General features: G+C 37.0%; 1 protein-coding gene across 1 annotated transcript in view; it reads left to right on the plus strand.

The window, feature by feature from the left end:
* Positions 1-1,830: 1,830 nt before the first annotated feature.
* Positions 1,831-23,913, plus strand: part of LOC106028440 (endogenous retrovirus group K member 24 Gag polyprotein-like) — a 53,371-nt gene continuing 31,288 nt past the window's right edge. The window contains exon 1 of the mRNA XM_063227091.1: positions 1,831-1,918. Within this exon, the coding sequence (XP_063083161.1) occupies positions 1,831-1,918 (88 nt within the window). The remainder of the gene's footprint in view (positions 1,919-23,913) is intronic.

The raw sequence follows: 23,913 nt of genomic DNA on the forward strand, positions 1-23,913 counted from the left end.
AATATCTGATAAATGATGTTATTCTTATAATGCTACAAGTATTTAAAATAAGTTTAGAATTTCAGTGTGATTTTGAAAAAAATTGGCTTCAAAAGACAGAGGTGTGGAGGTGGTAGTCTGTACAGAGCCATGAGAACTGAACACAGATGGCTCAAAACCCAGACAGGGTTTAATTCTCATCTAGTTCATGAAAGTTCTGAGGAATAACCAAGGACCTCGGGCATGATGTTAGGTTGCTCAGGAGAGCAGCTTGTGAGCCTGTCGCATACACTGGTGGCTGAATAGGTAATTTAAAGTAATTATTAAAAGCCCAGATTAGAACATGGTTTGAATCCTGATATGCTCCTTAATTACATGAAAGCTTTACTTAAACTCGACAGTGAGTAGAGATTAATAAGACCTTCTTAGAGGTTTTCGATGAGTTTGATGAGCTCTAACTTAGACGATGAGCCCTCTGGGCAAGGTCTAATGCATCAGCAGATGTTCCATCCATGACCACTCCCATGCCTGCTCCATGGAGAGTCAATGGGAAAAAGCTTCACTCTGAACATTCTATGTCGATTCGCCTCTTTTTCTTAAGACATTCAGTAAATTCACCATGAAACATAGTCTTATATTTCATGTACAAATCTGCTTGCACAGGTCTGCTTACCTCGATTTTTCCTGTCTAGTCTTTCCTCTCTGACAGTTTTCTGTGTTTGTGGATTACCTCCCACACACACTGGGCTTGTGCTGGAGCACAGAAGTGGCAAATAGTTGGTACTAAGAAAATCAATATTCACAGTTTTGTTCTTGCAAAACTTCAGATCTTTAGCCAAATTTAGATTATTTTCAGGCAATCAATAGATTATAGATAAAAAAAAATTAGAAAACTTCAAACTCATTTCCTGAAGTTTTCAAGAATCATTTTGAAAATAGTGTGAATTATTATTCAATAAACAACTTAATATAATCCATTACTTCATTCATGTCCTCAACAAATAACTCCTCACACCGACAATAAATCTACTAAGTTTGTACTTCATTTTTTCATGATTATTAGTGGCCTGAGATTTTACAAACCTAAGCATGCTTAACCTTGAGAACTGTTTTCCTTGCTATTCCGGGTCAAATGAGCCTTTTGAGGAAAGGGTCTGGATATCTTAGGTAATACTTGCTATAATGAACAAACTTAGTTTTGCATTTAACTGTTCGTTTCTTTGTCTTATCTGTTCTTTCTGTCCTTACACAGTCATCGACTGTGAGGTAAATATAGATGCGTGCCTATCACGGCCCTGACTTCATGACTGAGCTTGTATTGATGGCATCAGTCACTGCACCTGCCACTGCAGGACTGGGCGTTTGGGTCCCATTGTGAAATAAATGCAAGAGCTTGTGTCTCAAGTCCTTACTCACAGGGAAGGTGGTTCTATGTATTTCTTCTCTATTATTAACTCTATGGAAGTATATTTACCTCCCAATATTTAAGACTTACTGTCAAGAGAAAGTTGATAAAGATAATTTTAATTATGCTCTTTCATAAAACAAGAGATTAGTACAGCAAAATGACAGATGCTGACTGTTTTTAGCTAATGTAATGTGCTAATACATTATCTTTGCCCTCTTTTATTTCTGTTCATTAGCATAAAGTAATTTTCAATAAATGTAGATTAACTAGACTTTAATATGCTTAAAGGTATCTGTTCGCAGTAACAGAGGTAGCAGATAGGATGATGGTTCATTCTATTATTTGCTCTATGGAGAGATAATGCCACATATTTAGTGTCTGAAATGTTTCTAAGTAGGCTGGTTCTTTCATCCCTATGTGTATGAAAGGCATTTCATGACGCTATGGAGCAGTATAATAACCGACCTGTGCAGGGAGAGAATATTAGTTTATACAAATCTAGATTGGGGATATTTGTGGGGGAAGCAGGTGGTAAGGAAAATCATATCACAGAGATACCATGCTGCTTCTGAAACATTATTTTATTTTTCTCATCTTGCCGCTGACTTGGCCGGGAGGATGAACCTGAGTTGCTCATTGTAATGCAGCGTGGCTGTCGTTCACTTTCCTACCTAAGCCCCAGGTGCACTTTCCATCTCTCAGAACCGTTCCTTCTTTTGCGGGCCAGGAGGGAGACAGCAAAAATGAAAATTGATCAGTGCTTTCAGCTCAGTCACCTTCAAGGATAAGACACTAAGAATAGACTCTAACTCCTCTTCCTCAGGGGAGTGAGTTGTTTTTTTTTTTTTCTTTTTCTCTGAACATGGAAAATTTTAAATGGTGAAAATTTCTTGCCAGTATCGTTTAATGTCTACTAATTCTGGTTCAGTGTTTCAGATCCACGATCTCATTAGTGAGTGTCGATGCTCAGGAGATACAGAATAGACTAGCACAAGGTCCAATTTTAACTACTAAAATTACATGAAAACATCAAATGTAAAAGTGAAACTGCTAGCTACTAGTTTCAGACTCATTTCTTGAATAGATACTGATGACTTAGCTGCTCGCTGGCCTCTCATCTGTGAAATTCCTCAGTTGCTTTAAACGCTACATATCACAGCCTTTTAAACCTCTTCTGTGTAGTTAACATAAATTTCTGCAAAATGGAACTATCTTGGTAACTACGTTTTTTTTTTTTTTTTTTTTTTTTTTTTTTTTTTTTTTTTTTTTTTTTTTTTTTAAATTTAAGAGGAAAAAGAGAAAAACACAAAACAAACCAAAGCGGTGTAAGGGTACACGTAATACAGAACTACAAAAAAACAAAACAAACAAAAAAAAAAAAACAAACAAACAAACAAAAAAAAAACATAACAGTAAGAAATCACCTGTTAGTATATTACATATTATCATCTTGAAAATAGTTCCTCAAATCACAGTATCAAAGAATACAAGGTGGACATTCAAACAGGTAGACTGCAAACAGCTGTGTTCAATGATCCAAAAACATTGATACAGTCAGCTATTTAACACCCCTAAACACACTTGCTGTTATATCCGTTAGAGCTCTTTTTCTTTTTTTTTTTTTTTTCCCCTCTCTTTTTTACAACAAAATTCACACACTTTGGATTTCGTTACTCCTTAGTGCTTATTACTTTTTTTTGTGGGGGGGGGAAGAATACAGTCAAATATGGCAAAACAAAGCTGTCAGTCAATACCAAGGATAGACATAGCACATGGTGTAGAACAGAGTACAAGTTTATCAACAATGGTTATCAACGTTGTCCCTTGTTTCCTTAAAAAGAATTGTCTATCTCATTAGATATTATAAAGTTGGACAAAACAGTAGAGAACAAGACCAATAAAACTTAGGCATTGTAAACATTACAGGACTTCCAAAGAAGACAATAGTCAAACCAGAATGGGTATCTTAGTGAATCTTATTGTCTTCAAAGTAGTTGCCTATGTCTTCAAACTTGATACTACCATATAGAATGGAACAGAGTCTGATCAGTCAAAACAAGATCGTGGGAGTACTACAGGACTCCAAAACAAGTTAATAGGAAATCAAAAAGAGTTACTATTTATATATCCTAATGTTTTGAATTTTTTCTTTAATTAAGACAAACATAAGAAATGACTACATAATTTTTTAAAACAATAAGGGGGAGATTGAGATAAATCAGGACATAACAATATAACAATAGAGGTCACAGCATGACTGTTTCAACAACCTAGTACTTCACCACCATATAACCTGACTTAATAGTAGTTACCATAGTGTCTTTTTCCTTGAAATATTTGGATAAAACTTCATATACTCTAGCTTCAAATATTTTCAAATCAAGAAGCCCAGAATAAAGCCTTTCTAATTAATGAGTGAAAACTTTATAAGGCTCCAAGGCCACCTAATGGGGAATCATGATTACCACATATTTGTATGTATTTGAATCATTACTTACATTAGGGAAACTATTCGGTATTCACACATGCGAGATTGATTTATTTCACTTATGAGTATGGTCTCAAGCTGCGCCCATTTATTGATAAATATCTCAATGTGATCCTTCTTTATAGCTGAATAATACTTCATTGTATAGAAATACCACAACTTTTTTATCCATTCCTCAGTTGATGGACACTTGGGTTGTTTCCAAGATCTGGCGATTACAAATTGTGCTGCTATAAACATAGGTGCACATATATCACTGTGGTATGATGCTTTCAGTTCTTCTGGGAATATGCCTAGAAGTGGAATAGCTGGGATAAATGGGATTTCCAGTCCCAACTTTTTGAGAAATCTCCAGACAGATCTCCACAAAGGCTGTACCAGTCTACACTCCCACCAGCAGTGCAGGAGAGTTCCTTTTTCCCCACAGCCTCTCCAGCATTTGTTGTCGGTTTTCTTGATCCTGGCCATTCTTTCAGGAGTGAGATGGTATCTCAGTGTGGTTTTAATTTGCATTTCTCTAATGATCAATGATGATGAGCATTTTTTCATGTATTTATTTGCCATTTGCATTTCTTCATCTGAGAATTGCGTATTCATCTCAGATGCCCATTTTTGGATTGGATCTTTGAATTTTGGAGGTCTGAGTTTCTTTAATTCTTTATATGTTTTAGACAAGAGGCCCTTGTCTGAGAGAGAGTTCACTAAAATCTTTTCCCAGTTTGTGGGTTTTCTTTTCACTATGCTGGAGATTTCTTTTGACATGCAGAAACTTTTTAATAAGAAGTGGTCCCAGTTATTGATTCTGGGAAGTATTTCCCGTGCGGTTTGAGTCCTGTTCATGAATTCTTTACCTACTCCTATGTCTCCAAGGTTTCTACCTATTTTGTCTTCCAATAGATTTAGTGTTTCTGTTTTAATATTCAGATCTTTGACCCATTTAGATTTTAATTTAGTACATGGTGATAGACATGGGTCTAGCTTTAGTTTTCAGCAAATGGAGAGCCAGTTTTTCCAGCACCATTTATTAAAGAGACTGTCGTTCTTCCAGTGAACCTGCTTGGCTCCTTTATCAAAGATAATGTGGTTGAGTGTGTTCGTAGTTGTGGTTGTATCTTCTAATCTATTCCACTGATCTTCAGCTCTGTTTTGATTCCAATACCATGTTGATTTTACTACTGTTGCTTTGTAGTATAATTTCAAGTCAGGGATTGTGATGCCTCCTGCTTTGTCTTTGCTGCTTAGAATTGCCTTTGCGATTCTAGGTCTCTTCTGGTTCCAGATGAAATTTAGGAGTGATTTCTCTAGATCTACAAGGTATGTTGATGGAATTTCTATTGGGATTGCATTGAATCTGTATAACAGTTTTGGGAGAATGGCCATTTTCACAATGTTTGTTCTTCCTAGCCATAAGCAAGGGATGTCTTTCCATTTTCTGAGATCATCTTCAATTTCCTTTTTCAGTGTATTATAATTTTCACTGTATAAGTCTTTCACTTCTTTCCTAAGAGTAATTCCTAAATATTTCATTTTTTTGCTTGCTAATGTGAATAGTCCAGTTTCTCTTATTTCCCTCTCTGTAATTTTGTTGTTTGTGTATAGGAATGCTATTGATTTCTGAGTATTGATTTTGTATCCAGCCACATTACTGAATTTATTTATTGTATCTAAGAGTATTTCAATGGAGTTTAGGGGGTCTTCTATGTAGAGTATCATGTCATCTGCAAACAATGATAATTTAACTTCTTCTTTTCCTATCTTTACCCATTTTATTTCTCTTTCTTGCCTAATTGCTCTGGCTAGTACTTCCAGTACTATATTAAATAGGAGTGGTGATAAAGGACATCCTTGTCTTGTGCCCGATTTTAAAGTAAAGGCTTTCAATTTTTGGCCATTTAGTATGATGCTGGCTGTTGGTTTGTCATAAATGGCCTTTATTATATTGAGGTAAAGACCATTTATTCCAATTTTCTGTAAAGTTTTTATCATGAATAAGTGTTGGACCTTATCGAAGGCTTTTTCTGCATTTATAGAGATGATCATGTGATTCTTATTTTTGGCTTTATTGATATGGTGGATTACATTTATTGATTTGCGTATGTTGAACCATCCTTGCATTCCTGGGATGAATCCCACTTGGTCATGGTGTATAATCTTCTTGATGATTTGCTGGATCCTATTTGCCAATATTTTATTGAGGATTTTTGCATCTGTGTTCATTAGGGAGATCGGTCTATAGTTCTCTTTTATAGTTGGGTCTTTCTCAGGTTTTGGTACTAGAGTAATATTTGCTTCCAGGAATGACTTAGGAAGGATTGCTTCCCTTTCAATTTCATTGAATAGTTTGAGGAGTGTCGGCATTAGGTCTTCTTTATATTTCTTGTAGAATTCTGCAGTGAATCCATCTGGGCCTGGGCTCTTCTTGGTGGGTAAGGACTTAATTACATTTTCAAGTTCATTAGCAGAGATTGGGTTATTCAACAGTTTTATATCCTCTTGATCTAGCTTTGGTACTTCATATGCTTCTAAGAATCTGTCTATTTCTGCTGTGTTATCAAACTTTTGAGAGTAGAGGTTTTCGAAATAGGTGTTGATGATCCTCTGTATTTCTATTGGGTCTGTAGTGATTTCTCCTTTTTCATTTCTTATTGCATGAATTTGAGCTTTTTCTTCCCTTTTTTTTAATAAGGTTGGCTAGGGGCTTATCGATTTTATTTATTCTTTCAAAGAACCAACTCTTTGATTCGTTGATTCTTTGGATTGTTTTCTTAGTCTCTATTGCATTGATTTCTGCTCTGATTTTTATAATTTCCTCTCTTCTTTTGGCTTTGGGCTTGACTTGCTCTTCTTTTTCTAGCTGTTTGAGGTGTAGCATCAAGTTATTTATTTGTATTCGTTCTGTTTTCCTGATGTGGGAACTCAGTGCAATAAATTTTCCTCTCAGAACGGCTTTCATTGCATCCCACAGATTCCGGTAAGTTGTATCTGCATTTTCATTTTCTTTTAGGTATTGTTTAATTTCTTCTTTAATTTCTTCTGTGACCCACTGATTACTCAAGAGTGTGTTATTTAGTTTCCATGTGTTTGTGGAATTTTTGCAGTATCTTTTGTCATTAATTTCTAATTTCAGAGCGCTATGATCCGATAATATGCAAGGGATGATTTCAACTTTTTTACATTTGCTTAAATATGTTTTGTGAGCTAATATATGGTCTATTTTAGAAAATGATCCATGTACTGCTGAGAAGAATGTGTATTCTGATGTTGTTGGGTGGAACATTCTGTATATGTCTATCAAACCCATTTGTTCACAGGTGTGATTCAGTTCTGTTATTTCTTTGCTCATTTTCTGTCTGGTTGATCTGTCCCTTGGTGTCAGTGGTGTATTAAGGTCTCCTGTTACAATTGTGTTACTGATAATTTGAGTTTTCATTTCTGTTAATAATTGTTTTATATAACTGGGTGCTCTGGAGTTTGGTGCATATATATTTAAGATAGTTATCTCTTCCTCTTGGAATTTTCCCCTTACGAGTATGTAGTGACCTTCTTTGTCCTTTATGGTCATTGTTGGTTTAAAGTTCACGTTGTCTGCAAACAGAATGGCTACTCCTGCCTTTTTTTGGATTCCTGCTGCATGGAGAATTGTTTTCCATCCTTTGACTTTCTGTGAGTATCCTTCTGGGTTAGATGGGTTTCCTGTAAACAGAATATGGTTGGATTTTGTTTCTTGATCCATTCTGCTAGTCTGTTTCTTTTGATTGTGCATTGAGACAATTTACATTAATGGTTATTACTGTTAAATGCTGGTTAATTGTAGGAATGTTATCTCTCTGCTGTTGCATCTTTATCTTTCTGTTCTGTTTAATTATTTGCTTTGCTTAGTGGTTTTTTCCTTTGTGCATCTAAACTGTCTGTCAATATTTTTTGCAGGGTTGGTTTGGTGTTCATGAAGTTCTTCAGCTGTTCTTTGTCATGGAAGTATCATATTGCACCATCTATTTTGAATGATAGTTTTGCAGGATATATCAGTCTCGGTTGGAAATCATTTTGCTTTAGGATCTGGAATACTTCACTCCATGCTCTTCTTGACTTTATCGTTTGTGCTGAGAAGTCTGCTGTGATTCTGATAGGTTTTCCTTTATAAGTGATCTGTCTCTTCTCTCTGACAGCTTTTAATAATCTATTCTTGTGTTGGATTTCTGGGATGGTGATTATTATATGTCTGGGTGTAGTTTTATTTTGGTTATGACTGTTTGGAGTTCTATATGCTTCACTGATCCTGCTGTCAGTTTCTGATCTCATGCTTGGGAAATTTTCAGCTATTACTTCTCTAAATATCCTCCTGACATCCTTCATGTTGTCTCCCTCTCTTTCATTAATCCCTATCATTCTTATGTTATTCTTCTTTGCATCGTCTTGCAGTTGTTGAATTGTTGTTTCCTGGTTCCTTGTTATTTTCAAAAGATCTTTCCTTTCCTGTTCACTAGCTGCAATCCTGTCTTCAAGGTCTGAAATTCTATCTTCACTTTCATTAAGGCAGTTTTTACAACTTTCAGTGGAGTTTTTTATTTCCTGTATATCTCTGTGCATCTGCATTATGTATTCTGTTTGTTTCTTATATTGCTCGTCTAGGGATTCTATCTTTTTGTTTAGTTCCTCCAATTTTTTATCTGTGTTTTCTTTAGATATATTTAGAATCTCTTTCATTTCTTTTATCATTTCTTCTTTTATCTGGGAGATTATTTCGAGTTTGAATTTCTTTAAAGCTTCCTGGAGTTGCTTGTCAATTTCAGTGGCTATTGTGTCCGATATATGAGGAGGATGGGATATATTTTCTTCTATATACTTCGCTCCTAGGGTTTCTTGAGATGGGCTGGAGGTTTGAGGTTGTAATTTGGTCTTTCGTTTTGTCATTTTCCTATATTTCTGTGTTTCAAGTGTTACTTGAAAGCTTCCTCAGGATCTGTTGAAAATCCCCTTCTATGTTTGGAGCTACTGAGACTCTGGCACCGCGCTACCCCAAGTCATTGGGCCTACAGAACCAGTGGCCCTCCTCTGCCTGCTCAGAACTCTGCAGTTCCAGACAAGCTGGGCCTCAGGGACACTGTGCGCCCACCTGCCCCTTGGAAGCTCCACAGTTCTTCAATCACAGCCGGGTTAGGGTACTCACCACAGGCCGCAGTGGTTCAGGAACCTGTGGACCCTCCCTGGTTGCAGAGATATCCAGAGTCCTCCAGTCACGCAGAGAGGCTGGTGAGGGCACCCAGATCTGCCCAGCTCCTCCTCTGCAGACCAATGGCCAGGCGCGGCAGCTAAACAGGCTGGGCTAGGCTGGTAGTGTGGGCCAGCCCACCTATGGGGAGCTTAGCAGGTCTCCAAATGAAGCCAGAATGGGGAGGCTGGTGTGGAAGCCTCAAACCCACCTCTCCCCTTCACTGCACCTGGAAGTCTGGGGGAACTCCAGCAGTCTGGGCGGAGATATCCAGAGTCTGGTAACTACATTTTAGATGTAGTCGTACAGTAACTATACAGTACGTGCTCAGGTGGCCTATATTTTACACCTGCCTCCTCAGTCCTGGTCTTAGGACCCTGAAGTGTCTGTGGATCTGTGGAGAGGAGACAGGATCAAGTTTATCCAGACATCTCAACAAGAAAGAAATACTGAATGAATCAGCCGATAGGTGGCAGCACTTGTAATACACTAAGGATCTGTCTTCGCATCTTCTGGAGTATAGGCGCTCTGGTAGATGCATTGGGTTTTCAGAGGAATGCTTCTTCCTATTTGGAAAAATAAGGTGCCTGAAGATTGTGACTTTTTTTTTTTTTTGAGTCAGGGTCTCGCTATTGATTGTGACTCTTCTTGAAGTGGAAAAGGATAAGTAATTAATAAATTCCCTGTTAAAGAACAGAAGCACCATATATCTTACCTACACTATTGCACATCTTGTCTGTGTGCCCCAATGCCATAATTCTTGGTGTAGGAATATCACATTCTTCACTGAGAATTAAATGCATTACTATATACACATGCATATAGTCCTGATTTACTTTTGTGATAGCCTCAAAGTGTTCCAAATAAATGTTGAAAAGCCACACTTACTTAATGAGCGTAAGACCATACCAGCTTCCCTAGATACTATTAGGGGAAGTTACCTTTTAAAAAAAACACAGGTTGGCTAATTTGATGTGAATAAAGCGCCATGTCATTATTCAAATTCCCAGGTTCCTACTTCAATTAACAACATTTCCATGTGGATATTTGTATTTCTTGGTGCTTTCTTGTCTACTCACACCTTTTGACTCATACTACTTATATTTTGGCTTAGTTGTTCTTTTTTTCTTGATTTATGCTCTTTTAAATTACAAATATGATCCCTATGGCTTGAAATCTTGCTATTCATTTTAAAACTTGGAAACTCTTGCTTTAGACAACTTGGTAATTGTGAGATTTACATGTTTCTCTTTAACTTTCCCATTGTGACTCTGTATTTTTCATCCTGTCCTTTCATAAAACAATATTTAAATATTCTCTATGTTCTCCTTGACTGAACTTTAGGATTAATCGCAACTTTAATTTTTAACTCACAATGAGTCTTTTGTTGTGATTGGAAAGGGGTAGAGACAATGTCCTAAATTAACATTTTTTGCAAAAGAATATTAAAATTTCCCAATATCTTTATCAAACATTTTTTTTTTTTAATTTCTGTTGCTCCACTTTTCATGCAAGTTTGTGATGCAAGTCTGTTTGGAGACTGTTCTGCTTCTCTGCTTTCCATATCATTGTGGACTACAGTTATCTACACTCACTAAAGTGCAACTGAGTTTTAAAAACTTGTCAATTTTCACTAATACATTAAGTGCACTTAGTGTGTAATTTTTGTAATACATTTGGCATCAGCTGGAAGTCCATTTATCTACTTACTGTCACCTGTCTATCATGTTTTTCTGTATCTATTCATCCACCCATCTCATCTATTCATCCTATATATTGGTTGACGTGTTAATTTTAAACTTCTCTTTTTTTTTTTTTTTTTTTATTTAAGAGGAAAAAGAGAAAAACACAAAACAAACCAAAGCGGCGTAAGGGTACACGCAATACAGAACTACAAAACAAAAAAAACAAAACAAAACAAAAAACCATAACAGTAAGAAATTACCTGCTAGTAGATTACACACTATTTTCTTGAAAATAGTTCCTCAAATCAGAGTATCAAAGAACACAAGGTGGACATTCAAAAAGGGAGACTGCAAACAGCTGTGTTCAATGTTCCAAAAACATTGATAAAGTCAGCTATTTAACACCCCCAAACACACTTGCTGTTATATCCATTAGAGCTCCTTTTCTTTTTTTTTTTTCCCTCTCTTTTTTACAACAAAATTTACACATCTTGGATTTTATTACTCCTTAGTGCTTATTACTTTCTTTGGGGGGGGGGGAAGAATACAGTCAAATATGGCAAAACAAAGCTGTCAGTCAATACCAAGGATAGACATAGCACATGGTGTAGAACAGAGTACAAGTTTATCAACAATGGTTATCAACGTTGTCCCTTGTTTCCTTAAAAAGAATTGTCTATCTTATTAGATATTATAAAGTTGGACAAAACAGTAGAGAACAAGACCAATAAAACTTAGGCATTGTAAACATTACAGGACTTCCAAAGAAGACAATAGTCAAACCAGAATGGGTATCTTAGTGAATCTTATTGTCTTCAAAGTAGTTGCCTATGTCTTCAAACTTGATACTATCATATAGAATGGAACAGAGTCTAATCAGTCAAAACAAGATCATGGGAGTACTACAGGACTTCAAAACAAGTTAATAGGAAATCGAAAAGAGTTACTATTTATATATCCTAATTTTTTGAATTTTTTCTTTAATTAAGACAAACATAAGAAATGACTAAATAATTTTTTTTTGAAACAATAAGGGGGAGATTGAGATAAAACAGGACATAACAATATAACAATAGAGGTCACAGCATGACTGTTTCAATAACCTAGTACTTCACCACCTTATAACCTGACTTAATAGTAGTTACCATAGTGTCTTTTTCCTTGAAATATTTGGGTAAAACTTCATATACTCTAGCTTCAAATATTTTCATATCAAGAAGCCCAGAATAAAGCCTTTCTAATTAATGAGTGACAACTTTATAAGGCTTCAAGGCCACCTAATGGGGAATCATGATTACCACATATTTTTATATATTTGAATCATTACTTACATTAGGAAAACTATTCGGTATTCACACATGCGAGATTGATTTATTTCACTTATGAGTATGGTCTCAAGCTGTGCCCATTTATTGATAAATATCTCAATGTGATCCTTCTTTATAGCTGAATAATACTCCATTGTATAGAAATACCACAACTTTTTTATCCATTCCTCAGTTGATGGGCACTTGGGTTGTTTCCAAGATCTGGCGATTACAAATTGTGCTGCTATAAACATAGGTGCACATATATCACTGTGGTATGATGCTTTCAGTTCTTCTGGGAATATGCCTAGAAGTGGAATAGCTGGAATAAATGGGATTTCCAGTCCCAACTTTTTGAGAAATCTCCAGAAAGATCTCCACAAAGGCTGTACCAGTCTACACTCCCACCAGCAGTGCAGGAGAGTTCCTTTTTCCCCACAGCCTCTCCAGCATTTGTTGTCGGTTTTCTTGATCCTGGCCATTCTTTCAGGAGTGAGATGGTATCTCAGTGTGGTTTTAATTTGCATTTCTCTAATGACCAATGATGATGAGCATTTTTTCATGTATTTATTTGCCATTTGCATTTCTTCATCTGAGAATTGCATATTCATCTCAGATGCCCATTTTTGGATTGGATCTTTGAATTTCAGAGGTCTGAGTTTCTTTAATTCTTTGTATGTTTTAGAAAAGAGGCCCTTGTCTGAGAGAGAGTTCACTAAAATCTTTTCCCAGTTTGTGGGTTTTCTTTTCACTATGCTGGAGATTTCTTTTGACATGCAGAAACTTTTTAATAAGAAGTGGTCCCAGTTATTGATTCTGGGAAGTATTTCCCGTGCGGTTTGAGTCCTGTTCATGAATTCTTTACCTACTCCTATGTCTCCAAGGTTTCTACCTATTTTGTCTTCCAATAGATTTAGTGTTTCTGTTTTAATATTCAGTTCTTTCACCCATTTACATTTTAATTTAGTACATGGTGATAGACATGGGTCTAGCTTTAGTTTTCGGCAAATGGAGAGCCAGTTTTTCCAGCACCATTTATTAAAGAGACTGTCGTTCTTCCAGTGAACCTACTTGGCTCCTTTATCAAAAATAAGGTGGTTGAGTGTGTTCGTAGTTGTGGTTGTATCTTCTAATCTATTCCACTGATCTTCAGCTCTGTTTTGATTCCAATACCATGTTGATTTTACTACTGTTGCTTTGTAGTATAACTTCAAGTCAGGGATTGTGATGCCTCCTGCTTTGTCTTTGCTGCTTAGAATTGCCTTTGCGATTCTAGGTCTCTTCTGGTTCCAGATGAAATTTAGGAGTGATTTCTCTAGATCTATAAGGTATGTTGATGGTATTTCTATTGGGATTGCATTGAATCTGTATAACAGTTTTGGGAGAATGGCCATTTTCACAATGTTTGTTCTTCCTATCCATGAGCAAGGGTTGTCTTTCCATTTTCTGAGATCATCTTCAATTTCCTTTTTCAGTGTATTATAATTTTCACTGTATAAGTCTTTCACTTCTTTCGTAAGAGTAATTCCTAAATATTTCATTTTTTTGCTTGCTAATGTGAATAGTCCAGTTTCTCTTATTTCCCTCTCTGTAATTTTGTTGTTCGTGTATAGGAATGCTATTGATTTCTGAGTATTGATTTTGTGTCCAGCTACATTACTGAATTTATTTATTGTATCTAAGAGTATTTCAATGGAGTTTAGGGGGTCTTCTATGTAGAGTATCATGTCATCTGCAAACAATGATAATTTAACTTCTTCTTTTCCTATCTTTACCCCTTTTATTTTTCTTTCTTGCCTAATTGCTCTGGCTAGTACTTCCAGTACTATGTTAAATAGGAGTGGTGATAAAGGACATCCTTGTCTTGTGCCCGATTTTAAAGTAAAGGCTTTCAATTTTTGGCCATTTAGTATGATGCTGACTGTTGGTTTGTCATAAGTGGCCTTTATTATATTGAGGTAAAGACCATTTATTCCAATTTTCTGTAAAGTTCTTATCATGAATAAGTGTTGGACCTTATCGAAGGCTTTTTCTGCATCTATAGAGATGATCATGTGATTCTTATTTTTGGCTTTATTGATATGGTGGATTACATTTATTGATTTGCGTATGTTGAACCATCTTTGCATTCCTGGGATGAATCCCACCTGGTCATGGTGTATAATCTTCTTGATGATTTGCTGGATCCTATTTGCCAATATTTTATTGAGGATTTTTGCATCTGTGTTCATTAGGGAGATCGGTCTATAGTTCTCTTTTATAGTTGGGTCTTTCTCAGGTTTTGGTACTAGAGTAATATTTGCTTCCAGGAATGACTTAGGAAGGATTGCTTCCCTTTCAATTTCATTGAATAGTTTGAGGAGTGTCGGCATTAGGTCTTCTTTATATTTCTTGTAGAATTCTGCAGTGAATCCATCTGGGCCTGGGCTCTTCTTGGTGGGCAAGGACCCAATTACATTCTCAATTTCATTAGCAGAGATTGGGTTATTCAACAGTTTTATATCCTCTTGATCTAGCTGTGGTACTTCATATGCTTCTAAGAATCTGTCTATTTCTTCTGTGTTATCAAACTTTTGAGAGTAGAGGTTTTCGAAATAGGTGTTGATGATCCTCTGTATTTCTATTGGGTCTGTAGTGATTTCTCCTTTTTCATTTCTTATTGCATGAATTTGAGCTTTTTCTTTCCTTTTTTTAATAAGGTTGGCTAGGGGCTTATCGATTTTATTTATTCTTTCAAAGAACCAACTCTTTGATTCGTTGATTCTTTGGATTGTTTTCTTAGTCTCTATTGCATTGATTTCTGCTCTGATTTTTATAATTTCCTCTCTTCTTTTGGCTTTGGGCTTGACTTGCTCTTCTTTTTCTAGCTGTTTGAGGTGTAGCATCAAGTTATTTATTTGTATTCGTTCTGTTTTCCTGATGTGGGAACTCAGTGCAATAAATTTTCCTCTCAGAACGGCTTTCATTGCATCCCACAGATTCCGGTAAGTTGTATCTGCATTTTCATTTTCTTTTAGGTATTGTTTAATTTCTTCTTTAATTTCTTCTGTGACCCACTGATTACTCAAGAGTGTGTTATTTAGTTTCCATGTGTTTGTGGAATTTTTGCAGTATCTTTTGTCATTAATTTCTAATTTCAGAGCGCTATGATCCGATAATATGCAAGGGATGATTTCAACTTTTTTACATTTGCTTAAATATGTTTTGTGAGCTAATATATGGTCTATTTTAGAAAATGATCCATGTACTGCTGAGAAGAATGTGTATTCTGATGTTGTTGGGTGGAACATTCTGTATATGTCTATCAAACCCATTTGTTCACAGGTGTGATTCAGTTCTGTTATTTCTTTGCTCATTTTCTGTCTGGTTGATCTGTCCCTTGGTGTCAGTGGTGTATTAAGGTCTCCTGTTACAATTGTGTTACTGATAATTTGAGTTTTCATTTCTGTTAATAATTGTTTTATATAACTGGGTGCTCTGGAGTTTGGTGCGTATATATTTAAGATAGTTATCTCTTCCTCTTGGAGTTTTCCCATTACGAGTATGTAGTGACCTTCTTTGTCCTTTATGGTCATTGTTGGTTTAAAGTTCACATTGTCTGCAAACAGAATGGCTACTCCTGCCTTTTTTTGGATTCCTGCTGCATGAAGAATTGTTTTCCATCCTTTGACTTTCAGTCTGTGAGTATCTTTCTGGGTTAGATGGGTTTCCTGTAAACAGCATATGGTTGGATTTTGTTTCTTGATCCATTCTGCTAGTCTGTTTCTTTTGATTGGTGCATTGAGACCATTTACATTAATGGTTATTACTGTTAAATGCTGGTTAATTGTAGGAATGTTATCTCTCTGCTGTTGCATCTTTATCTTTCGGTTCTGTTTAATTATTTGCTTTGCTTAGTGGTTTTTTCCTTTTTGTATCTAAACTGTCTTTCAATATTTTTTGCAGGGTTGGTTTGGTGTTCATGAAGTTCTTCAGCTGTTCTTTGTCATGGAAGTATCGTATTGCACCATCTATTTTGAATGATAGTTTTGCAGGATATATCAGTCTTGGTTGGAAATCATTTTGCTTTAGGATCTGGAATACTTCACTCCATGCTCTTCTTGACTTTATCGTTTGTGCTGAGAAGTCTGCTGTGATTCTGATAGGTTTTCCTTTATAAGTGATTTGTCTTTTCTCTCTGACAGCTTTTAATAATCTATTCTTGTGTTGGATTGCTGGGATGGTGACTATTATATGTCTGGGTGTAGTTTTATTTTGGTTATGACTGTTTGGAGTTCTATATGCTTCACTGATCCTGCTGTCAGTTTCTGATCTCATGCTTGGGAAATTTTCAGCTATTACTTCTCTAAATATCCTCCTGACATCCTTCATGTTGTCTCCCTCTCTTTCATTAATCCCTATCATTCTTATGTTATTCTTCTTTGCATCGTCTTGCAGTTGTTGAATTGTTGTTTCCTGGTTCCTTGTTATTTTCAAAAGATCTTTCCTTTCCTGTTCACTAGCTGCAATCCTGTCTTCAAGGTCTGAAATTCTATCTTCACTTTCATTAAGGCGGTTTTTACAACTTTCAGTGGAGTTTTTTATTTCCTGTATATCTCTGTGCATCTGCATTATGTATTGTTTGTTTCTTATATTGCTCGTCTAGGGATTCTATCTTTTTGTTTAGTTCCTCCAATTTTTTATCTGTGTTTTCTTTAGATATATTTAGAATCTCTTTCATTTCTTTTATCATTTCTTCTTTTATCTGGGAGATTATTTCGAGTTTGAATTTCTTTAAAGCTTCCTGGAGTTGCTTGTCAATTTCAGTGGCTATTGTGTCCGATATACGAGGTGGATGGGATATATTTTCTTCTATATACATCGCTCCTAGGGTTTCTTGTGATGGGCTGGAGGTTTGAGGTTGTAATTTGGTCTTTCGTTTTGTCATTTTCCTATATTTCTGTGTTTCAAGTGTTACTTGAAAGCTTCCTCAGGATCTGTTGAAAATCCCCTTCTATGTTTGGAGCTACTGGGACTCTGGCGCCACGCTACTCCAAGCCATTGGGCCTACAGAACCAGTGGTCCTCCTCTGCCTGCTCAGAACTCCGCAGTTCCAGACAAGCTGGGCCTCAGGGACACTGTGCACCCACCTGCCCCTTGGAAGCTCCACAGTTCTTCAATCGCAGCTGGGTTAGGGTACTCACCACAGGCCGCAGTGCTTCAGGAACCTGTGGACCCTCCCTGGTTGCAGAGATATCCACAGTCCTACAGACACGCAGAGAGGCCAGTGAGGGCACCCCAGATCTGCCCAGGTCCTCCTCTGCAGACCAATGGCCAGGCGCGGCAGCTAAACAGGCTGGGCTAGGCTGGTAGTGTGGGCCAGCCCACCTATTGGGAGCTCAGCATGTCTCCAAATGAAGCCGGGAATGGGGGGGCTGATGTGGAAGCCTTAAACCCACCTCTCTCCTTCACTGCACCTGGAAGCCTGAGGGAACTCCAGCAGTCTGGGCGCAGAAATCCAGAGTCCTCCAGACACACAGAGAGGCCAGTGATGGCACCCCAGATCTGCCCAGCTCCTCCTCTGCAGACCTATGGCCAGGCGTGGCTGCTAAACAGGCTGCGCTAGGCTGGTTGTGTGGGCCAGCCCACCTATGGGGAGCTCAGCAGGTCTCCAAATGAAGCCTGGAATGGGGAGGCTGATGTGGAAGCCTTAAACCCACCTCTCTCCTTCACTGCACCTGGAAGCCTGAGGGAACTCCAGCAGTCTGGGCGCAGAAATCCAGAGTCCTCCAGTCACGCAGAGAGGCCAGTGAGGGCACCCCAGGTCTGCCCAGCTCCTCCTCTGCAGACCTGTGGCCAGGCGCGGCAGCTAAACAGGCTGGGCTAGGCTGGTAGTGTGGGCCAGCCCACCTATTGGGAGCTCAGCAGGTCTCCAAATGAAGCCGGGAATGGGGAGGCTGATGTGGAAGCCTTAAACCCACCTCTCTCCTTCACTGCACCTGGAAGCCTGAGGGAACTCCAGCAGTCTGGGCGCAGAAATCCAGAGTCCTCCAGTCACGCAGAGAGGCCAGTGAGGGCACCCCAGATCTGCCCAGCTCCTCCTCTGCAGACCTGTGGCCAGGCGCGGCAGCTAAACAGGCTGGGCTAGGCTGGTAGTGTGGGCCAGCCCACCTATGGGGAGCTCAGCAGGTCTCCAAATGAAGCCTGGAATGGGGAGGCTGATGTGGAAGCCTCAAACCCACCTCTCGCCTTCACTGCACCTGGAAGCCTGAGGGAACTCCAGCAGTCTGGGCGCAGAAATCCAGAGTCCTCCAGACACGCAGAGAGGCCAGTTAGCAATTTTAAACTTCTCCATTCTCTACTCGGAGACAAGAGATCCTGTTTAATGCAACAATGGATTTATGTCTGAGTCTGTCTTTCTAGGCAAAATAGACAAAAGTCTTGGAGAAGTATAGGTGACACTGATTGAAAATAGTCCTCAGATCAACAAAGGGAAGGTTGTTACATATATAGATCATTGTAAAGCAGAAAGGCCAGGAGAAGGCATACAAAGATGGGGATAGATTCTTCTGGCTTTTTGTTGAGTAAATAATTTACGGTGAGTTATAAAAATCGGAACTAATGCTGATGAAAAGAAACCATATGACTGAGTATAGAATGGACATCATGTTTAGTAAAAAGGCACAATTAATATTTGGATATATTTTTATGAACTCACAAACAAACAGGATATACAGAAGAAAATGGGAAGCATAGAAAGGAGATATGTTTGCTTTCATTTTGATGGACCAGAGAAAGATGGCATGTGTCATTCTCTCTGTGATATTTTTGATATCAAATTATAAATATATAAATGCATACAATAGAAGACACTATGATGTGAGAATAAAAGAAGATATTGAAACATTCTTGGGTGAAGGAAAACTAGATAATTTATCAGCTGACTTTATATATAAGAAAGTGCAAAGGGATTCCTCTCCAAATACTCTCAGATAAATAGTCTAGTGGTACACTATAAGATCCTACAAAGACAGAAATAATCCAAATCCATATCGGGAAGAAGGAAAAAAGTCAGTGAAATTGAGAACAATGACAAAAATACGAGTCAATAAATTGAACAGTTGATTCTTTGACAATCTAATAATAAAATCTCAATAGCCACTATTGCAACCAAAATCATTAACAACAACTTTACAAACCTTCATATCAAAAATTGAAGAATTCAAATATAATGTATCAATTCCTAGATATACATAAATTACCAAAAATGAACAAAGAAAGACTTTAAAACTCTGAATATTCAATAGTAGGCAATGAAATTGAAGCTTTAATTAAAAAACCTGCAAACTAAGATAATCCCTGAAATGAATGGATTCACAAAGATTTAGGAAAATATGTAACACCAATACTCCTCGAGCTCTTTAATGAATTTGAAAAGGAAAGAGTACTCCCAAAGTCATTTCTGAAAACTACCCTTACACTGATTCCAAGACCATACAAAGATCCACTGAAAAAAGAAAATTGTAGCCTGAACTCGAATGAACACAAAAATCATCAGCGAGATACTGGCAGACAGAATGCAGGGAATCACACATCACGACCTTCTTCCCAGGGATACAAGGATGGCTCAACTTACACAAATCCATCAATGTAATATATCACATAAATAGATGCAATCACACAATCATCTAAAAAGCACAAAAAAGATATTGGACAAAATTTAACTTGCTTTCAAGATAAAAACACTTAAGAAGATAGATTTTGAATGCATGTTTTTGTACTAATCCATCGAGTTAACACACTAAATAAACCATCACAGATTTCTTCTGCAGCATATTTTAATTTATTGGAGAAAATAGGATCATGTATAAAGTGTGAGTTTCTTTAACAATGCAGTTGAAATTCTATTTTGGCTTTCAAAAAAATCTTGAAGCTTGGATCATGAATTTGACATTGTAGCATTATTCCTGATGTACCATGATTTCCTGTATTGTAATTGTACATTTCAAGATGTTTCTAGGACAGTTATTGTATTTTATATTTCAATAGCTTTTCTTAGAAATGCAGACACATTTTCTGTAAAGAAATCAAAATTAAATCTCTCCAGCAAAAATTCTAAATTTAATAGATAGAATCTTGCTGTATTTGTTGGAAAAGCAAAAGGGGGCTGCATTTTGTTTCCATCGTGTACCAAGCACCAGATCCAACTGGCATCAAACAAAGTCTTCCTTTCTGCTACTTCAGTTCCAACTACAAACAGGTTAAGTCTTGAGGAAAATAAAAGCAGCCAAAGAAAATTATACTGGAAATAAACTTCGCATGCTTTAGATCTTTACTATACGCATTATCGTAAGTACAATTCCATAACTGAAGCACTTCTGTAAAAGTCATCCGTTTTTTGTTCGATGAGTTCTAAATTGAACATTTAGTGGCTGTGGTTTTACTCTGGATTTTTCTATATTGCATTGGTGAGGTTATCCCAATATGCCTCAGATCTTCCCCACGTTTGTCAATCAAATACAACTGTTTACCCTGTTCTAACTACCCAATGCCTGGTCCAGGGTCGTATAGCAGAATCAACAAGGAGTTTGGTAGAAATGGAGAGGCTCAGGTCCTTGACTTACTCCGTTTTACTCTATAAGCTCAGCAAGCTGCCCACAACCAATGGTATTCATAAGTAAATTGAAATCACTGGGCTACACTAGTAGGTTTTGTTAAAAGCTGGAAAAAGTTTGGAAAAATTTGTGAAGCTTAACAGACAATTTCAAAGAAGAGTGAACGTTTAATGGGTATTAAGTGTTGTTCCAATATTCAAATACAGGTTGCATGTGTATCCGGCAATATATTGTTTCTATGAGATCTTATTGAAGAAAATAATTCACTACTCAAATATATCAGTGCTTAATTAAAGTAAAACAGAAGCTGTGAATAGAAAGTTTTATGATAAAAATTGTTTAGGGAAAAAACTTTCTAAGGGCTGAGGAGATAGCTCCGGGGAACAGTGCTAGCTGTGCAAGCACCGGGTCCTGAGTTTAAACCCTGAGCTTTCTATTCCGGAGTGTTCAGAGAGACAGGACATAGTTTAGGATCTAAACCATGTCTTTCAGAGAACACAATCCTGTGAGTCATCAGGGTGGTCGCCGCACTCACTGAAGAGCTTGCACTTTCCTTCCCTGAGGGTCCCCAGTGAGCTCAGGACTGTCCTAGCTCTCATAACCACAAACTGCTACATTTGCTGGCACTGGTTTTCAAGTCCAGGCTGAACGAAGGCAGTGCTGGGCACCAGCTCCACTGCCCACAGTACTCTGGTCTGGAGCTTTCCTTCCCACTCCTATCCTTCCCTCCACACACCCAGGCTTTTGATTTTTGCATTTCCTAAAATTACATTAGTTAATTCTTCTTGAGAATCACTTTATTATCTTAGAATACAACAAAGTAATATAAATAATCATGAACAAAAGGAAAGATAACTTTCTTAATTTATGAACCAAGGAAGATCAAGAATTTTAAATGATGATTTAATTTTCTCTAAAGAAGAAATTGTTTTTGTATTCTCCATTAAGCCTTTTAATTGATTTAGTAAAAGATTGTTTTAAACCCTAGAGACAGAACGCTTGGCAATCTCAAAACAATCCCTTTCCTCCCATGGGAGATACAATTCAATTAGTTTATGTAGTGCTTTCTAATAAATCATTCTATATATATGCAGCCATAGAGCTAAGGGAGAAACAAGTTTCCATATCACTCCCAGTGGAATTCTGCATTTACATTTTATAAAAATAACTGCAACACCTTCAGGAAGTCTGCTAAGTGCCCTTAGTTACCCTTAAAGAATTCTCATTGTCATCAATGGTGAATAAAGATGAGAACAACATTTCTGTATAACAGACACTTGGCCCCATCACTGGGGTGAGTGGAAAAGATCATGCTCTGGGCTCCACGTAACTCTAGTTTTATACCCAAGAGCACAGTCTATTTCCCATCAAAACTATACTAAACTCTTATTAATTTTGACAAATATTTAGTTTTCCGCTTAGGCGCATGATATGAATGTGATACATATTCATTGTTACACAGTTCTTTATTAGTTCTAGATTAGTTCTGTACTATTAACACTCACACTCTGCAAGTCATTTTTTACCATTGGCATCAATTAGTTATAGTTCTAAAAGGTTATATCTTTTCCGGTAAGATGCTAAAAAAAAAAAAATACAACTCTTTTTAATGTTTATACAAGCAATTATCTTTGAGCATGTAATAATTTGGGAACCCATAATGCAAACAGTGCAAATTTGCATGCATTTATTTTGTGCACATAACACATGACAACACATTTTAAAACAACTTTAGTAATCATGTCACAACTTTCTATGAATTATTTATAATAATTACAGATGAAATCTTTTCAGTTAACATTATATTTTCTTGTTATGTTGTTTGTGGTATTTTAATACATTTTTCAAAAAGTGAATATATAAACCTACAATATTAACTAAAGTAGTAAGTAGTATGATATGGTTGAGAGTAAATACATAGAAAAGCACATTTTCTATTTAAGGCAAATTAAAATGATTGAAGTGAATGCTGACATGGATCACCTTTCACGTAAAAGGAGGAGGAGAATGACATTTCCAGAACAAGTCCCAATGATAGTTCCAGTAACAAGTGGCTTTTATTCATTATTTAACTTTCATAGCAACGTGTATATGAGGTTGGTGACATTTCTGGCATTGTACGAATGATGTAGTTAAAATCAGTAAACTGCCCCTTCTGGATAAATGAGTAAACTCAAGAAATATTTAAAATAGTTTAAATATAAGAAATAAAAAATAGATATTATCCAATTTCCTTGCTACTGCAAAACTCTTCAGCTTCTCAGATAATACATATCAGAAATGCTTGATATGTGCTCAGCCGAATGCAATAGAAAACTAAAAGATTATGACTGGATTTGGAACACAGGTATTACAGAGTTTCAGGTTCATTAGAAAGATGCAAGATGATTGTGAGATGTATATCTTATGTGATCTGAGAGTGAACAGAAGCGATGCTAACCATCATCACAGCAGAGCCAGCCCTATGCTTTCAGATGACGTCTCTAAACATTTCTAAACTCTTCCCACAAGCCATTCCCAAAGGTTCATGAACCACAGAGTCAGGTTTAGTCACAGCAACAACCGCACTTTCCTTGCACCAAATTCTGTCTTTGTTATTTTCTCTCATTTCTGGGACAAAATATCTGACACCCAAAATCATGGAAGGGAGAGTTTATTTAGCTCACAGTTTGTGGAAGTTTCAGTTCATAATCAGCTGGTTCCAAGGCAAGGCAGCATGGCCCAGGGCAACACTTCAAGGCAGGAGTCAGCAGAAGCAACGAGAACAAAAAATGAGGAGAGTACTCATTTTGTACACAGGCCGGGTGCCTCCTACCAGGCAGGAGTACTGCTCACAACCTCTGTTTGCCCTCCTCTTGCACAGGATGGGGATTGTTTACAAACAAGGATCCTGGCTTCCAGCTAAGTCTCCTAGTTAAACTTCTAAACATCTCAGTTAACACTATGTGTCAAGCATAACAAGTAATTAACAATAAATGTGTCATACTAACAAATGCAGTCTGCATGCATGAAAAGTTTACAGTTGAGTTTATGTGAGACTGACTTTTACCTGCTCTTTACTAGAGTCATACAACCTCCTCCCCACAAAATGGCTCTACACTGGATCAAAATAAGTAAGTGGGCAAGCATGCCCTAGATTAAGAAAAAAGGTGGGAACAGTATTAAATTTAAGGCACAATACATTGTCTTATAAAGAAATATATGATCAACTATAAAATAATATATATATACTTTACGAGTGAC

The sequence above is a fragment of the Cavia porcellus genome, unplaced genomic scaffold (genome assembly GCF_034190915.1).
Source record: "Cavia porcellus strain 051 isolate PalLab524CR breed Dunkin Hartley unplaced genomic scaffold, mCavPor4.1 scaffold_16, whole genome shotgun sequence".
Lineage (NCBI taxonomy): Eukaryota > Metazoa > Chordata > Mammalia > Rodentia > Caviidae > Cavia > Cavia porcellus.